The sequence below is a fragment of the Nelumbo lutea genome, chromosome 5, assembly GCF_056320005.1.
Source record: "Nelumbo lutea isolate HS-2025 chromosome 5, American lotus-T2T, whole genome shotgun sequence".
Taxonomy (NCBI): Eukaryota; Viridiplantae; Streptophyta; class Magnoliopsida; order Proteales; family Nelumbonaceae; genus Nelumbo; species Nelumbo lutea.
In genome coordinates this window covers 18,740,308-18,760,026 of record NC_142688.1, presented here as the reverse complement: position 1 = coordinate 18,760,026, position 19,719 = coordinate 18,740,308, and the positions used below count along the sequence as shown (strand labels likewise).

At 38.0% G+C, this 19,719-nt stretch overlaps 1 protein-coding gene and 1 non-coding gene across 2 annotated transcripts; both read right to left on the bottom strand.

Moving 5' to 3' along the window:
• Positions 1–908: 908 nt before the first annotated feature.
• On the bottom strand, positions 909–18,342 carry LOC148850735 (Aldolase-type TIM barrel family protein). The gene is made up of 9 exons (XM_088946022.1): positions 18,012–18,342; positions 17,553–17,658; positions 15,511–15,649; positions 12,874–12,982; positions 12,641–12,777; positions 4,978–5,114; positions 3,435–3,541; positions 2,507–2,634; positions 909–1,383 (listed from the first exon to the last, which is right to left on the bottom strand). Exons 1-9 carry the CDS (start codon positions 18,054–18,056, stop codon positions 1,311–1,313), a joined length of 981 nt encoding a protein of 326 aa, XP_088802148.1. The 5' UTR covers positions 18,057–18,342; the 3' UTR covers positions 909–1,310.
• Positions 13,131–13,204, bottom strand: TRNAE-UUC (transfer RNA glutamic acid (anticodon UUC)). The gene has a single exon. It is a non-coding gene; the product is annotated as a tRNA-Glu (tRNA).
• Positions 18,343–19,719: the final 1,377 nt, after the last annotated feature.

Here is a 19,719-nt window from a genome sequence, read left to right as displayed (position 1 = left end):
AGGCCCCATCACAGAGAGAATGGATGCCAAAAGATAAGCATGCTCAGCTGACCTCAACAGCGCATTTACTGTTTTCATTTGGACCAGCATTTGAACTGCAAAATTGTACTCGTAAAAGATCCAAATACAACTCCAAAGATCATCAACATGTATACGTGATAAAGCTGATTTTCAGCATAGACGGTCTCTATGGAGGGAAACAATCTATAGGTAAGTCTCGTGGGTTGACACCTACCAATCTACCATATGCCAATCCAGCAATCACTCACACATTAAGTAAATACATGGGACAAAGCATTTAACATAAAGATGTAACCCCGTTGGAGAACAGAATTTTCAAAATAAAAGGTAACTAGAAATAAACATAACCAGAAAATAACTAGTAAAGAACTAAAGACCACAGATTTTTTTTCTTTTTCTCATTACTAAAGGAAGCTCGGCCTCAGATTCACTGGCCATCTTGCAAATTAGGTTTATCTTCCATTTGGCACCCAAACTAAAACTTTCCAAATCATTCCTTGCCAAATGAGAACAATGATTACACCACTAGTCTTGACCAGTGAACCTAACAATCTAGAAAGCACTAGTAAACTTCCAGCTTGTCAACATTTTGGCTCCTGTCTACCATCTTATTTCAGGCCTTTTACACTGCTCAGGTTCAATTTTGGCTCCCTCAAAAGCAGTTCTACTCCAAGCAAAGTATTTAATACGAAACATTTTGCAGATAATATTGATCAACCCGCTTTTCTGGAGAAGACCCGGGGGGAGGGGGGTTAATCATGAAGGAAATGCCTAACATTCAAATTCCCAAGCGTTTGACTAGTAAGAAGTATGTTCCTCTGGTGAAAGACCGTTACCTTTTACTCTGGCAACAAAAGATCGATGATTGGGACTATAACAATATCAGCTTTTCAAAAGATAAAATATTAAAATCCTTGAACTCTTTTTTGGGGGAGAGACATTGAAAAACCAAGTGATGATGATAATCTCTACCAAAATTATTCAATAATAGTTACAAACTTACAATATGGAACAAAAGTCGATAGCTACATTATACTTGCAGCTTCATCAGCATACATCCATTAAGGGGATGGGATAATGAAATAGAATAAAATAATGAATGCTATCTGACCAATATTTTATGGAATCACCATCCTTGTATTAGTTTATCCTATTCCCTGAGTTTTAGGATTTCCAGGAGACATGATAAAACATGGAGAATGAGGCTAACTGTCAAAACTGTCAGGTACCTCAAAAAGCTTTGAACTTGGAATGGGGGTAATGATCCTCAATTGAAGCGTATGATAAATTTATTCAATTCCTTTCACTTGTAACCTGTTTTCATTTACAAACCGAAAGTATTTTTCTTCCCCATAATATGCCCTGAGAAAATAAACGAACATGTGAAAAGCTTCTACTAATATATTTATCATAAAAAATGCTTCTATTAACATGCATCATAATGTGAAATATAATTTTTACCCCTGAGGGTGCAAATACATGAATACAATCCAAAATATCCATTGCACTTTCAGTGATCCTTACAGATATCATATGTGAGATGTAAAAGACCCATTCCTTTCATCTATAAATTTACATTTGAGTTCCATTCTTTTAAACTAGAAAAATTTGCAAACTAATCTATAGCTACAAATAACCAAGCAATTTGGACCAATACTTAGAAGACCACTCATCTGATCATATTCTAGGCAAAGCATTTCTTCAAATTTAAAGATATTGACAACTTTTTCTTCCTTTGTTTTCTAAACTCTATTTTCTTCTTTCACTTCAAATAAAAGTTTAGTGAGTGTAAGGACATAAACATGGTGTATGATCAAATTAGTGGATCTAAGACCATTGGCATTCTTTATAGATTCCTTATAGACTACATTTCCCAAATAATGAATACAATCTCATTATATAATTAAAATTGCATAGATAAGAAGAAAATTACTGAGAACAAAAATTAGGCATTTATTTTAAAATAGAATAGATGTGAACATAAAACAACATATTATATGGGATTGGGATATACACAATATAAGGAAAAAAAAAAGAACATAAAAGAAGAGATATGAACACGTCACAAAAAATAGAGAGAGAGAGAGAGATGAAATAAAACATAAATAACTTGCTATAGCATTGTGATCAAGTAATACACAATTTCACATATGAGATCAGAAGGAACAAGAAAGAATTCTAACACCTAACATAATATGGAAGCCATCCATGTAACAACCTACATGGACACTTCAAATTTTTTGCACTTTGCACTTATACATGCATCTATATATATTTTTTTTTCTTTTTCAACAATTAGTCCATTACATTAAAAATATGCAAGTTAAAGCTAAAGTATAGTAACCAAGTTCACCAATCCTTTTTTGGACTTTCTAAGCCCAACACTACACCTGTACCAGATTCTAACACTTGCAAATGTTAATCATAGAAAGAGTCCATTTAATATATATATATATATATATAGAATTTCAAAGAAATGACTTACGCCAAATCTGCTAAGGTCTCTGACTTATTGATAGCCTTTCCCTCTGGGAATTCAAGGCAGGAATGGTGCATTATCATTTCCTTCAGAGTTTGTTTTGTGCTTTTGACATCATTGTCCCACAAGATGCTCTGGAAGTCAAAATACACAAACTGTTTAGTTAATCTAATCCAATCCAGAACATCTAAAACATCTAATCTCTTCCCAAAGAAGCCAAAAACATTCCAACAGTAGAATATATCAAAAAGAGCTAAAATTCAATTCAATCTAGCTTCATCATTAAGGACTATGTTTCAAGATACAGATGTTATCGCATCCCATCAAAGTTTGACCATTTTTTTTATCAATAATAGAACCATTTTATTAGAATTAAGAAAAAAGATACAAATACAGGTGCGGAGAGGGGTAAACTCTTTTAAACCTTCCCACAAGGAACAACAGAATTACAAGATATATGTAGCCCAAAACATTTTATCCCTTCCCACCCCTTGTTTAGCAAGTGTGTCTGCAAAAGAATTAGCACATCTTAACCCACTGCAGTCTCACTTCCATACCCTGAGTCAGCCACTTAAACTTACTTCGTTCAATAATGTAGCTCCACAAACTGTCATCCTCCTCTAGCCAACCTATTACCGATTTTGAATCTCCTTCAATGACCAACCTGCTAATGTTCATTTCCCTAGCCCTTTTGCACCCTCTAAAACAGCCAAAATCTCAACTCAAAGTGAGTCCCCCACACCAACTGGACCTGAAAACAAGGCAATAGTTTCACCTTCCCCATTCCGGAAAACTCCTCCAACACCTGAAGGGTCAGGGTTTCCTTCACTACTACCATCAAAGTTAAACTTAGTGAAACCAAAGTTTGACCAATTGACCTCATCACATATACCATAAAACAGAGAAAATGTTTTGATGGGCATCAGAAAAGCACCTTTCTTAGATATTCCCTTTTTACATCCTCCCAGTATAATTTCCCACTTGGAGAGAAAATAGAAGCATTCCACAGGGCTCCTCTAGCTACCATCACAGATGTGGCACCTGTCAGGAGAACCATGATCAATGAACAAATTTTAAATTACTAACAAGGATGATAGATGCATGCGACAGAAAGTTGTGCATATTACTCCAGTTAAAGTAGTTTAAAGTTGTGTGGTGTTACTACAATAAACTTTGTGAACCTCAGATTTTGCAGTCAACATAATGGTTCATATGACAAAGTAGTAAATTTTGGTATACAAACCAAATAGATAGTGAGATTAGAGTAGAAGCCCAAAAATGACCTAAAGTGGTGCAGGGGAAAGGTCTCCAGACTTGCATTTTCTTTCATCATTTTCCACATGTTGCAAAGATTTGGAATCAATGCCTATGGTTCTGTGCATGAGGGGCAGCAGAGGGAGAGAACCCGCTGTTTCTTTGATGTATACGTATTTATTATGCCATAAATGTAGTTTGTCTTAATAGAGCATACTTTGATATAGATTTAGTTCCTCGTACATAAATACATAATCATAAAGGCCATTACTTGATCTAATGGTAAAATCTCAAGCTGACATGCATGAGAACACAGGTCCAAGCCTGAAGTCAGCCACTTTACACAAAAAAAAGGTACCGTTCCAAGACCCATCTGGGACCAACAATTGGGTAATGGCCTTTTTTATACATACATCTTGTATACTCAGGGACCTCGGAGTCAGAGTCACGTGTAGAAACATCCCGTATACTCATGGTGAGTGTTTTTAAAGATTTACAAAACTTGCCTTCAGGCTCACCTTGAGGCAAGGCTCAAAGGTTAAGTCTCAAAGCTCAACCTCAAGGTTCATGTCAGAAAAGGCATATTCCTTGTGCCTTGAGACTCCCTGTGTGTACGTAACATGTATATTCGTGGATATGCTTGCATTGTGCCTGAATATATTCTTTGAAACATAGAAAACCATTTTGAGGCATTATTTTAACATTTAGAACTTTTTTAATATGCTGTTTAAGAATGCTACGGCTTTCTCTTTTATTCCTTGTTAATATGATCATTTATTAATTTATATGGTATTCCTATATAAAAATTATACTGTTGTGCATATTTCTATGCTTCAGTTTGATGTTTTTCTTCCTTAAAAGATGGGTAATTCATTACGCTTTAAGCCTCATGCCTCAAGGCTTACACCTCACACATCTAAAGGTCCTGGTGCCTCACCTGACACATACATGCACATATTTGTATATATGCTTTAAAGTCCAATGGTAGGCATCTCAGGATGTGGTTATTTCTTCTTTGTAATTTGGGGGAAGGGGTGACCAATGCACAACCACATAACAGTTTTATAGTCATTTTATTTCTAGTGTATCAAATTGCATAATAAAGAAAGAAAACAATACAAGGGATCACAAATTGTGGCTCCCTCCACAAATTAAATCAGTCAATCAAATCTTTTGATTCAAAAGCAAATTAAGATCAGATTTGAGAATAAGTATGTTTCCACCTGTTGCATCTCTAATATGCTGAAAATCTTTATAATTGAAGACATCACCATTTGCTATAACCGGTATAGATAATGCTGCTACAATATCAGCAATCTCACTCCACTTAGCAGGATCCCTTGGCCTATCTGCAACTTTTCTGCAATTTATTTGACACCAGACATGCAACATTTCACTATAAAAATAACAATGAGAGCTCATAAAAAAAAAAAAAAAAAAAAAAAAAACAATGAAAGGAGACAAATTCCATTGTTACTAGGGAATGGACAAACTCCATTTTTGATAAACCAGGGATATCTCTAACAGAGAGAGAGGGAGGAAGGAACCCTTATTTGTAACGATAAAAATCCACAGGAGTGTTTTGGTTGGCCCTTTAAAACATGTACTTTTTGAATAATGATTAGAGGTTTGCTCAATGTTGCAGGGAAACAGGCATGAGAGTTGGACTCCGATGCATATCCAAGAGTTTGATTCAACAAGATGAGACAACATGGATTCATGCATTGGCAGATTCATTGGCAAAGCAAGGGGCAACAAGAAATCATTTGTACTGGGGACTAGTCCCCCAATAAAGTAATCATTTTGTTCTTACAAAAAAAAAAAAAACAGAAAGACAACAGATTCATTGGAAAAACAGGGGGTCGATAGAGGGAATTTCCTTTGGGGAGTGATGAGGAATGGTGATTTAACTTGAATGGTGTAACTTAGGTGACAAAAAGTAATTAAGGTGGGTGACCTGGGTTGGCCTAAAAAACATAATAAACCTCCAAAAAGGGGTTTAAAATGTAATCTTTATTATCAAGTAATATTTGATGTGAACAATATCACTTATCCTTTACATTACCCGTTTATTTATGTCAAAAAAACTAAGAGATAAAAAGGAAATGTTACGTAGAAGTGTCCTCAAGAATCTTAGTGTCAGACTCCAATGCAAGTCCAACACAAACATCACTAAACCTGTTCATTGGCCGGGCTCAGGCTTGGCTTTTGCCAGAATTCTAATGGGCCCAACCTGAAGCTCTAGCCCAAAATAGTGTAAAGTTGCGCCCAAAACCCGGCCCATGAACAGGTCTACACATCATCATCCATTTAGGAGAGTTTATGCAAGTTTTGCCAACTTCAGGAAAAAAATGAAATATTCCCAAACCACTCCACTTGATTAAGTTTCAAGCCATAAAATAAGTGTGAGAAACATTACATGCTAATATGTTTCCCAGTGAAATGTCTTTTTTTTTTTTTTGAAAGGTAGAGTAAATTTATTAATAATAGAAAAGAAGATACAACAGACTCCTAGCCAGAGTAGGACTGGCCAAGGATCAACTCAGATTACAGACTCCAAGGGGATTGGGACATCAGCAACTGAGGCACATTCAGGTGTTTGAATTCAGAGATTACAGATACCCAAGAAATCAGCTTGCTTACGCACCCTTTATTCCATTTAGGACAAATAAAAAAATTCTGAAATTCCAGATACTTGGTTGAACTACTTCATCACTAATGAGATCAAACAAGCTTTATTAATAATCAGTAAATGGTAAACACAAAAGCCTCTTATAAAGACAAGACAGACTCAACCATTCTGGGAGGGATGCTCTCAAATAGAGTTCCCCCATCTCATACTCATTTAAGTATCAAAATATTGTTTATCAAATATAATTCTCAAAATCTGGTAATTTTGGTTTTGTTCAACTAAAAAGGAATTGTAATCAGTTTTGTAACTTGTAAGGCTCAGAACAGACCAGATGGTTGAACTAATGACCCAGTGACCTTTCCAGATCCTGGTTAAATGATAGTTTCATGGTTTGAACAGACCAACCATCTGGTTAACCTGTAAAACCGTGACCCAGTCAGCATTCTGATTTTATGCACAGTCCAAGTCTTAGTTTCTTATAACTAGGGATGCCAACAAGTCAGATTCAGCATAGGTTTGGCTCAACCCAAACTCAAGTCAAAACTACAGAAACCAAAACCAACCCCAACCTGACTAAAGAATATGGAAAGCCAAACCTGATCCGATCCACCCCACAAATAGCTCACCTACACACTACAAAAGCTACTTTTACAAATGTTTTAATGTTACATGTCAACAAGTTGGTTTGGTATGGGGCAGCCTCAACCCAAACCTAACCCTAAAAAAGATTAAGGCTGACCTGACCTTAACCTAATAGGGTCAGGTCAAAACAGTTTACCACTTAAACATAACCCAACCCACTGATTGCCCTACTTACAACATAAGGAGAAAGCCAAATCGCACAAGGGGGCTTAGAAAATAAAAACAAAATAGACAAAGAAAAAAGAAAAACTAAAACTAAAATTGGCAAAGGACCATATTTAACATTTCCAGGGGGATTGAACATCAGATAATAAATGAAAGCTTCAGTGGTTCTAATCTTTTCAAGATGGCTAGCAATTTAGAATTCTCTGTTTTAACACCAACAAATGTAGGACCCAGATGACATAAGGATAATTCTTAGGAGGGTAACAATGGGCTAAAAATGGTTTAGGGATGATTGTAAGACTAGAAAGAAAGGTTAAGAGGGGTTAGAAAGGTTCCAGCCTTCCAGGTCAAATTGCTGAGAACCATAGTTTTTCTATGCAGTGGCAGAAAAATAGAAATTAAAAAACCAAGCATAGGGATGGAAGTTTTAAATGAAACTTGTGGACATGTTTGGAATGATGGATTGTATAGAGCTATTTGAAGAATAATATAGCCAGATCAATTCTAGAGATATTGAATGAACTCCCTTTTTTGTAGAATTTTTAGGCTGTTAATGGCTGTAATGGCTACTAGCAAAATTAGAGAGAATAGAGAGATGGAGAAGGGGTAAGGCTGTGTACATTTGTCCCTCCCCAGAGGCCCAGACCCCACATTGGCGGGAGCCTCATACACTGGGCTGCCCCTTTTTTAGAGAAATGGAGAAGGGACAGAAATTTCAAATCATGCATCAAGGGCCTACAATGACTCTAGAATATGGGAATTACTTGGTACTCAAAAATTAGAGAACATCACCTTTGTTTTTTATAATGGAAACTAAGAATTGCAACTATGTTATGGACGCATTCCTCGGGAAAAAGTATCATCGCCGTCGGCAGCAACAGGAACCTGACCCACCGCCAGCAGCAGTAGTGATTCAATGATCCTCGTCCTACCCAGTTCGGCAACAGCAGATTAGATTAGATTATCTTGCTTGTTCTTATCTTATTCTATTGCTCTTATCTTATCTTATTAGTGGATTATCAGATTAGGATTAACTTGTCTTATCCTTAGCAAGCTAGAACTGGAAGTCTCCCTATTCAGCAAGGAGACTCCCTAAGATTAGGACTTTTGTAATCTCCTGTTTAAGGAGACACCATTATTGAATGAGATATTGAATATTCAGTTAAAGAAGTGAGTTAGGAGAGTTTGGTGATCTCTTGAACAAATCACCAAGGTGCCAAGTTAGGTTCATCAAGAGCAGGAAGGAACAAGGGAAAACAGGAGGTTTTCCCCGTGGACCGACTCGTGACAAGATCTTATTCTCGGGTCCTCAACAACTTCGTATCAGAGCAAGGCGTCATGGGAGATCTGGAGCAGCTGCCATCCAGGGTCCACGACCTCGAGCACCAACTTGTGGAGACCAGTTCAAAAGTACGTGAGATCAAAGACGAGGTAAGGGTGCTACGACGTCTGATGGAGTTGTTCCTTTCTAACAAGGAAAGGAACACGGAAGGAGGGACAGCCACTAGCGGCCGCCAACTAGATCTGTCGGAGTCTTCCGGCGAACAGCAGCCCGTTAGCCAAGGAGCCGCAATCATCCCCAAGTACAGCAGGTTGGAATTTCCGTCGTACAACAGCAACAAAGACCCCTTGGGCTGGCTGTATCGGTACGAGCAGTTTTTTCAGAATCAGTGGACAGATGATCGGGATAAGGTAAGTCTCGCCGCCTTTCATTTAACAAAGGAAGCACAACTTTGGTACTATCAGTTAGAGCAAGAAGAACTCGGGCTCGGTTGGCCCCAGTTTAAGTCCTATTGCCACCTTCAGTTCGGACCCCCACTGACCAGCAACCCCCTAGGTGAGCTGATTAACCTTAAACAGACCGGAACGGTGGCAGAATACCAACGCCAGTTCCAAACCCTCCTCGCGAGGGCATCCTCCGTGCGATCGAACCAGCATGTGGACATGTTCAAAGCAGGGTTAGCAGAACCCCTGCAGGTGGATGTCGAAATGCAGAATCCCCCAAATTTGGTTACAGCCATGAACTTAGCCCGGGCGTTCGAGCGCAAGCTGCAGCTCAACCGCGGGACCTACAATTTGGGTCGTCCACCGAACTCATGGGCACCTCCAAAATCAGCGACAACAACCCCCTCTCTAGCAGCCAGCCGGGAACTGAGATCTCACACAACCGCCACCTCTAGATCGGTGACAAGTGCAGGTAGCAACATGGCTGCTCCACCCATTAAGCGATTGACCAGGGTAGAAATGGCAGAACGTCGAGCGAGAAGCCAATGTTTCAACTACGATGACCTCTACTCGGCAGGACATAGGTGCAAGAGGCTTTTTTGCCTCCTAGTCGATGAGCAAGAGGAGGAGGAAGAAGAGCCCGTCGTATTCGAGCCGGAGATCTCCCTCCATGCGATCACCGGTATTAAAACCTCTCAGACCATGCAGTTACAAGCACAGATAGCAGGTCAACCGGTGCGCGTTCTTGTCGATTCAGGGAGCACACACAACTTCATAAGTGAACATGCCGCCCTTCAGTTAAAACTACCAATGGAACTCCAGCCACGACTACAAGTAGCCGTCACGAACAATGAAAGAGTTCACAGTCTGGGAATCTGTAAGAGCGTCCCGCTGGGTCAATTCTGAACTATTTTTTGCTAATTTATTTGTACTCTCCTTGGATGGGTTCGATGTTGTTCTTGGGGTCAATTGGTTAATTACCCTAGGCCTGATTTTATGGGACTTTAGTGCACTCAAAATGACATTCCACCTAAATGGGAAGCAAGTTTCATGGCACAGTTGCAGGATTAAAGAGAGGACACCACAGGTCCATGCACTTCAAACAGAACCGGCAACCATGGAAAGACTCCTCACCGAGTTTTCAGATATATTCCAGGAACCCAAGGGGCTCCCTCCTCCCCGAGCATGCGACCATCGAATTCCTTTGGTGGCGGGTTCAGAACCAGTTGTTGTCCGGCCTTATCACTACCCTCACCTACAGAAGGACAAGATAGAAAAGCAATGTACAGAGATGCTAAAACAAGGGATCATACGCAAGAGTCACTCTCCTTTCTCTTCGTCGGTTCTGTTGGTGGCGAAGCAGGATGGAACTTGGAGGTTCTGTGTTGACTACAGAGAACTCAACGGCTGGATTCCCTATTCCCGTTGTGGACGAATTGCTGGACGAGTTGCATGGTGCTCAGTACTTCTCTAAGTTGGACCTCAGGTCCAGATACTTTCAGGTTCGCATGGCTCCTGGTGACGTGAAAAAAGACTGCCTTCCGAACCCACCATGGCCACTTCAAATTTTTAGTCATGCCATTCGGTCTCTCCAAGGCCCCATCCACATTCCATTCATTGATGAACGAGGTATTTCAGCCCCATCAGCACAAATTTGTTTTAGTATTCTTTGATGACATCCTCGCTTATAGCAAATCATTGGTAGGGCATGTGCACCATCTGCGAACCGTTTTTGAGCTCCTACGCCAACACAAACTCTTCCTCAAACGATCAAAGTGCTCCTTCGGGGAGCGATAGGTTCTTTATCTCGGCCACGTCATCCACGGGCAGGGTGTGATGTTTGATAGTTCCAAAATTCAGGCTATCAAGGACTGGCCCAGGCCTCAATCAGCCAAGGCCTTACGCGGGTCCCTTGGATTAACGGGTTACTGCCGCAAATTTGTACAAAATTATGGACTATTGACAGCCCCGTTAACCAACCTGTTAAAGAAGAATTCCTTGCGGTGGGACGACGCAGCCGATGTAGCTTTTCTAACACTGAGAAATGCCCTATCTTCCACCCCAGTCCTGCAATTACCAAATTTTGCTCTCGAATTTACAGTCGAGTGCAATGCTGTGCCAAGATAGGTTCATCAAGAGCAGGGAGGAACAAGGGAAAACAGGAGGTTTTCCCCATGGACTGACCCGTGACGAGATCCTATTCTCGGGCCCTCATCAAACTCACACTTTAACAGTTGACTCAAGGAAAATAACTCCTAGACTAACACTAAAAAATTATAATAAACTACTTAATCAATGGCTGAAATCTTAAGAACAAATAAACCAAAATTAAACACATCAAACTCTTTACACCAGACCCCAGAAACAATATATAAAATGACCAAAATACACTTATTGTCTACGAATGCAAAAATACATAAAAATCCAGAAAAGCCCATATCTAGCACCTTGGTTCCCATATCACTACCTGATCAGAGATTTTCTTATATAATTTTTATGCAAAAATACATAAAAATCCAGAAAACACCATATCTAGCCCCTTGGTTCCCACATCACTACCTGATCTGAAATACTTTTTGATATAATTTCAAAATACATAAAAAATCCAGAAAACTCCATATCTAGCCAACCCCATAAATGATGATGACAATGATGATGCATTGAAAGGAATATAGAAAATTCAAGATTTCAACTAAGGTGAAGAGGTCTTGCCCCAACACAAGAGATACTAGCATACACCAGGAATCAAACAACAAATAACAACTAAATGACTAATATTCATCATTTGCAATATATAAAGTCAACCAAAAATTAACATCAAGAGCCAAATATTCCACATTTTAAAATTCAGGATTTGAGAGCAAATTGTAGCCACAGTTCCTCTATTTTTGCTACATTGCTTTCCCACAAATATCCTTTTATTGCTTTCCCTCAAATCAAATACCGAATCTCAAATAATGGGGCTCCAAAGAAACAAATATAATAGTTTTCTTAACAGTGAACAGGCTATGAACCTAATTGGTTTCCAGAAAATGTTTTACTGATTTAGGTGTCTTCAATTAAACATGATAATTTAGCCCATTCAATAAACCAGCCATCAACTCAGATTAATACACATACCAAATGGCTTTCGATGGAAACATGTAAATGGTGCACAATTAGATCCAATGTATGGGAGTGATTTTTGAATGGCCAGAAACAGCAGAACAATGAACCTAACCATAACCTGAATTCTATGGTGATAGTCCATGATAGTTGCATTTCTTCTCCTTTTTTACAAAAAGGACAAGAACTATATAACAGAAAAGAGAAAAGGTCTGTGTGCAGAGGACACTATGCAAAAATACAAGTAAAACATACACTCAAAATTCAAAAACTAAAGAAGGGTACTCGAACTTGAACTATATGAACATGGTTGAAGGAATGACCACAAGTTGCAAAACAAAAGCAAAAAAGAAAAGAGGCATATGCATCATTGATAAAATTTCTATACATCCACAAATTGAGCCTAGAAAAGAGACGATTAACACCTTGTGATCCTCACCCCACCCTATATTTGCAGAACAAATGTTGGCCCAAAAAGGCCTTGCATGTGTTCAGAATAAGCCCCTTATTATGGGTAAGTTTTATATTAAAGACTGCAAAAAACAAAGAGAATGAGAAATTATCATAAAGCACTTTTACGGTTTTACTTGATCAAAGGACATAAGCAAATAGGTTACCTTCCATGAACAGCAAGGGCAGAAACACCAGTTCTCTCAATACGCCGTGCTAGTTCTACTGTATCCTGAGATGACTTTAGAAGTCGAATCTTACATGTTATCTGTGTGTCCAAGTTCCTCTTTAATGTTGTCAGTATCTGCAGAAACAGGAAAGAACAAACCAATGAATACAGAATTGCTAAACAAAAGTAAATAACAAGTCCAATCACATTAGAGTGGCATGACTTTAATACATCATGAATAAGCTCTGGTTTAGCCAATAATGCAGCACCCATCCCTCCACTAATTGAGAATGACTTGGGGCAACCCATGTTGACATCCATTGCCGCTACATCTTTGCACCTAAAGGAAGATATACCATGTTAGTAATTCATCCAAGATAATAGAGAGTAAACCACAGCTACATCAGATTAACACATGATTTTTTCCTGAAAAGGTGAAGTATGTATGATTTGCTGCAGAACTATATCAGAACATATAATGACTATTCTTCCGTTGCCGGGATTTGAACCCGGGTCTCCTGGGTGAAAGCCAGATATCCTAACCAGGCTGGACGACAACGGATTAAAATCTAAGTCATGATAAATTAAGCTGCAATAATCTAGCATTTTGATAACAGGTGAGGCTCATTTTGTGGTATGAACCTCCCCTGAACCCAGGTGCACTTAACCTGGATCTTGCTATATTTTGATGAAATACCCTTGAATTTGATTTTGAATAGGTAACCCACTATGCTATAGGATAACAATTTAATGTGTGGATGAGTTACTCATCATATAAACAAGGACTAAAAAGAAGTAAGCTTTCTCGCAAATCCTTTTAGAAAATTAGAAAGTTTTCATGTAAACCACAACTTCAAATGGGCGTTGAAAACCCTAAATTGTCATCCAAGCCCCTTATCCCAACTATATGGGATTGGGCTACATGATTGCTGCTTTGCCATTCCATTCTATTTAATGTCACATCCATTGTTAAATTATGGGCACTTAACTCATTTCTAACTACTTCAACCCAAGTCCTTTTTGGTCTACCCTAGCCCTTCTAGCCCCTTCAATTTGCAACGGACCGTTTCTTCTAATGGATGCTGTTGGTAGTCTTCTATGCATGTGACCAAACCATCTTAGTCTACTTTCTCTCATTTTTTCACCCATGGGAGCTACCTAGGAATCTTAGAATTGGCCTTTTAACTCAGTCTTGTCATGAAAATCCTACTCCATTTGATGTACAAAGCATATGTTTTTGAATCAAGGCACCTAAAATGCGATGCATGTGCATTATACTTCTAGGAGTGAGCCTCAAGGGTTTTTTAACAGTCTGAAACTATATTTATTTAGCATGAAAAAAAAATGAATCACAGTGTCATAGATTGAACCAAGGGCTCTTTTTTTGTTGCACTTCTTGCCTTTTTTTTATCACCAATAGGATTAAGTTTTTTTAATAGTTTCGCTCTAGTTGTGCTTCTTGCTTTTAGAATACTATGACCACTTACATGAAGAGAAAGAGAAAAGGAAAATACCTAGGAATATGCTCACTATTCACTCCAAAGGTGCAGATATAATGCATATTTTGAAAAAATTGCAAAAGGGAAATATCCAAGAAGCTATACATTGTTTGTCCAGAAGGTACATATAAAATACAAATAATCTAGTATCAAAAGGATGGCCGATACAGTTGACAAGCAAGGAGTGAATAGGGAACAGTTTTTTTGGGGTCCCTTACCTGTAAAGTGGAAATGGGGTAGGGATTATGGGCACAGCCTACTCATAAAAGAGATGAAACGTATATACTTCATTCTTTGTTTCATTATGAATAAAACTAGTACCCAAGAGAATTTTGCTAGCAATCATCAAATTGAGTTGAGTTGTAACCTAGAAAGGTCAATCAGGTTCTACCTTATGGATCATGAACCCCTTTCTGTGAAAGGAAGTAATCAGAGAATATTCGAAACCTTGGAAAGGCCTTAGTGTCACTTTGCAAAGCTTTCTTGATGTATTTGTGTTTTGTTCTCTATGAGTTTAAGGGATTCAGAAAATCAGATACACAGGTTTTGCTCATAGATGGTTCAATATGTTAGGGTAGAGGGCAGCATACCATAAAGATTGTTTCCTTGGGCCCGCTTTTTTCATAAATCTTCTTAACATAATTATACATTAACAAAAGATGTTTTGGGACTAACAAAAAATAGGAATTCCATGTTTACAATTGTGAGTATAGCACAGTTTTGCAAACAACCAGATCAATATGGTTCCAATTTCTAATTTTTAATAAGCAGACCAATTATCAATATATGAAGGAAATAAGAAGGTTGGTTGAGGAAATAAATGCAACATTTGCATAGAAACACAGTACAGAAAATGGTATGGCTGATATGCTGGCAAGACAAGGACTGAAAAAAGAAAGACCATTAGAAGGTGACTTCACAAGGGAGAAGTTTGTAACAGAAAGAAGCAAAGTGATAACTAGGGGGTAGCATTGCTAACCTCCATAAGGGATGCTTGCACATCTTTACGTACACTTCTTTCATTAATTAATAAATTAACCAGTTGCTGCTAAAAAATAAGCAGAACAATATAGTTAGGCACATTTTAGAACTTCCCCATCATTGAGTTCTGAATTAGAAGAAGAGTGATGATGAACAACAATAACTGCAGAATTCAGAAGTGTATTTGAATTTTGATCACTAATGAAACCAAGTGGTCATTCAACCAAAAAAAAAATAACATTTTGCACCACTTGCCACTTGTGTGAAGAACCCTAGAGAGAAAAGTAGTTGAAGAATTGAAATGCAGATACCAGGCATAGTTGTCAAACTGAAAAATATTTTACCATCTGGTTAACAGAGACAAAGTAATAGCATCTAAGAAACTTACACTATCTGAGCAGCAGTGAGAGCCCTCACAGCATCAGAAGTGCCTATTTGAAATACCACCCGATTTCTTTCCTCATTACAAGTTCTGAATACAACATTTTCTGTTCCCTTCTCCACAAAATCAATAGAACCAATTGACTCTAGTGCAAGAAAAGAAAATGGTATGAGTTAACAAAAGAAAAGGAATAAGAATAAGATTACAAAAAGACCCCATTAACAACAAAAGGTTGACTACAGAAAGTTGCAGTTTCTTTAGTTTCTCTTTTTCCAGTTATGATACTGAAAGTTTATTAGAATGAAAAGAAAGGAAGAGAAAATACAAATGTGCTACCAGAAAAACTAGAGAACAGAATTAGCAAATTGGGATTTAATTCCCTTAGGCAAGCTCCTATTACGTCACTTCATCAAAATTCTTGACAACAGATCAAGATATACAAATCAGATGCTAACACCCCACAAATGAAAAATAAGGCCATATTATCCCGAAGATACAAGACTTATATTTTTCACAATCCAAAAAGATGGCAAATTATAATGCCCTCTCTGCAGGGGAATTGTCCAGACAACCTTGGCATTAAAACTACATAATTTCCAAATACACAGTGGCTGCTTAACAGCAAAAGAAGAGATATTGATGACTTAATAAGAATTTCAGTGGGTAAAATTGAACCCTAGGTCTCTGTTTCAAAAGAGTTTAAGCACCAAGACACTTTTCTGCTGCTGAACTAAAAAGGCTTGTGGGAAATTTGATACATTTCTTATCCTGGAGGGATATGCTTCCCCTGTGGCCCAGGTGCTGTATTGGCCTGAAAAGGGAAAACAACTCCAAATACACAACCCCATGCAATCACGTTAAACAATAAAACAATTAGACCAATTGTCTCTGAAGCTACAATCTAGGAAAAGTATATTATGGCATCCCAAGATAAACGGATGTCTCATTAACCTATGCTTCAAATAATGTTATGTACATTCCGTGCATGTCCCATCACCAAAGAAATCCTCTAATGATCCATACAAACCAAACCCAGGATGACTAAACAACTTATTATCTCATATATACCAAAAATATAAAACTTTTATTGCTGTCCTTTTCTTTCTTTGAGAAATGGGTAAAACATAACAGTTAACCAAACAGAAGAGTTTTTAATCTTGTTCCGGCTCATTTGGGATATGAGGAATGCTAAACTTCGTGGCAACCAGGTGCTCCACCCGTTACAGCTAGTGAGAAAAGCAATTTAATACCTACTACCCCCATTAACACCCACCGGAAATCAAGGAACATCTATTTCCCCCTCTTAACAAAATCCTACCACAGATTATATGCTATATGTGGATGGGTCTTTCATGCCTGAAACAGGGATAGCAGCTACAGGTTATATAATTCTCACTAAGGAGCAATCTACTGTGTATGCAGCCAGCAGAAGAATCAATGCTCATGGAAGCCTTCAAGCAAAATGGTGGGCCCTCTCGGATGGGTTGAGCAAGGTAGCTGAACTAAACATCAGATCTCTTTCTATATTTTCTGACTGTAAAAATATTGTAAATATTTTATCAAACTCTGCTACGGGACTGCTGGGTTAGAGCTCTACAAGGTCAAATTTTAGGACTGAAATTTTTTTTTAAATACTTTTGTTATTAAGCATACATCCAGATCTATGAATGTCACTGCCCATTACAATGCTTGTAAATATAATATTATAGTATCTAAAAGGGGCAGTACTCAAGTGGATTTTGTAACTCTGCATATATTTAATGATACCTCCTCTTTTGGGCGGAAAAAAAAAAAAACATGTCAGGAAGTACACCACAACAAAACATTGCAGATTGCAAAAATAAGTTGGGACATCCATGTTAACGGCCTATATACGGTGAAACATAAAGTGTTTGTTTAGCATTCAAACAATGAAGAACGCAAAACTGAATGCGAAAATGAAAGCAGCACCATAAAAGTGAGGACCTATCAATTGGTGATTGCATAAAAAAAATGCAACGACTGAACGCAAATAACCATGATACCAATGGGCATGTCAATGAAAATACCATTTATCCGGCGTTCGCACTTGACAAACTTGTGATCAATAATTTCCTCCCCGTAAGTAATATCTGCACCGTATTGAGCAGCTAACAACCTAAACGGTAAAGTGCCCTATGAGATAAAAAGAATAACTAAATTAAATTAGAATTCCAGAAAAAACACAAGCAAAAAATACATAGAAAAGGCAGCAATGATATATAGATAACATAATTGATATTCCAATGCTTTTTCATCAACGAAACAAACAGCAGAATTCGTGTTTGCAGTATACCTAATTACGAAGGGAACAATAAAATCGAGTCTAAGTTGACGTCAAAAAGCAAAGATTTGAATTGTACAACGGGCTTGAAAACCCTAATTTATGCACCCTCACTTTATAGTTAATGTTCTCCAGTACATTTCTACTGATAAGCAGTTTCTTATCGGTTTCGGAGAGAGTAAATACAGAGATAACATCCACTCACCACTCGAACCATGGGAGCGAGTACAAGCTTGTTCTCGTATTCCATCTCCTTTGCAAGCTTGAGCTCCCAATGTTTGGCGGGACGATTCAGTTTGCGGAGTGTCGTTAAAACCCGCTACACAGACGAATTAACGCAAGATCTCTGAACCGTCGATCCAGTAAACTTAACGAATCAAGTTTAAGGATTTGGCGTGACATGCACAAAGGCGAAACCGCAGTAACTCATTCAAGTGAGTCCGGATCTGCACTTGACAGAGCGCTCCTCTCTCTAACCTCTCTCATAGCATATTCCAACCGTACATCGAAAGCATTCTTTGTATGCAATTATTTTTAGGAGATGTTATCAATATACGGTAGAATATGTGGCTGTGAGATCGGGGCCGCCCCATTCCCTCATCATAAAGAAAATGGGCGACAATGGATCAAATATTTTTGACCCGAAAGGTTTACCATTTAATTCTCTGAATCGACTTTATAACCAGAAGGTAAATTATTAAAATATTATTAGATTTAATTTTAATTTTTAAAATCTTATTGGATTTCCTCCAAATTCTTAAAACCTAAGAGCCAATATCTTATAATCTCATTTCTAAAATATTCTTAAATGTCCATAATTCTATTTATAAAATATCTTTAAAATTTTATGTATTTTTAAGCGGTTGTCTTAGATGGGAAAATTACCGGATTTTCTGACACCGATAATTACTATTTGGACAGGTTGGTGCGTTACCAAGTTAAACCTCAATGTTAGTTAAGTGCCACGTACAAATGCACGAGTAAGGGGGAATTCATTTTTTCGATTTGTAGACGGGGAAAGCTATTAGACTGGGTTGTGATCAAAAAATCTATATTCTTTTTTAAATTTATGTAAGGATTAAGGAAAGTTTATTTTTCTGGGCTAAGTGATATCTATCTCCCACATGGGTAAATAACTTTTTCACCAAAGGAAAAGTTAACAACATTTGGATGGAAGAAAAATACCTTTAATAATGAAATTTTATGGCTAAAATAGTCATTGGTTTATTTTATCTCGAAAGCAAAGCCTTAGGAGGAAATAGTAGATAAGGATAGAAATGGAAATTGAATAAAGAAAAGGGGTATTTGGGGGTTGGGGTGAAGCAGTTAAGAACTTTGAATAATGTTTCAGCACTCAGATCTCCTACTCGCACCTATCTACAAGACACTACAATTTACAGCCACACATCGGAAAAATCTCTCATGCTTGTATGTCATTCATGGGAAGCATGGTTTTTAAAACCAAACCGGTCAGGGGTCCAATTACCGATTCGAACAGTCCAATAGTTTGACCTGAACGGCCGACCCATTCTGACAAAAAAAATTTTAATTTTGAAAAACGGTCAAAACCATTCAAACGGTTAACCAGCCGGTTCAATGGTTTGCTGACCAAAATCAACGATTTTGGGGGGAAAGCGGGTTTGGGAAGAGTGACCGTTTCCCAATTTTTTGGTCTGAGCATCCGATCCAGTCCAGTTTTGAAAACCATGATGGGAAAATGTTCCCAATGTATAGTGATATCCCATTGATAGGAGATCCAAATGTGGGTTATAGACATGCAAGCATAAAGGCACATGGCACGGCTAAGACTCCATTCGCTTTTGATAAGTTATTCACCCGGGTAAATGCACTTTCCAAGGTAAATAAACCAATGACCATTTTAGCCATAAAATCCATTATTATATGGGGCAATT

Excerpts from the sequence above, each read along its gene's own strand:
- LOC148850735 (XM_088946022.1), bottom strand. The coding sequence starts at position 18,056 with ATGGAATACGAGAACAAGCTTGTACTCGCTCCCATGGTTCGAGTG. Across the intron at positions 17,659-18,011 it reads TCGCTCCCATGGTTCGAGTG|GGCACTTTACCGTTTAGGTT; the intron begins GTGAGTGGATGT and ends TTTATCTCATAG. Across the intron at positions 2,635-3,434 it reads AAAGGGAATATCTAAGAAAG|AGCATCTTGTGGGACAATGA; the intron begins GTGCTTTTCTGA and ends TTTGACTTCCAG.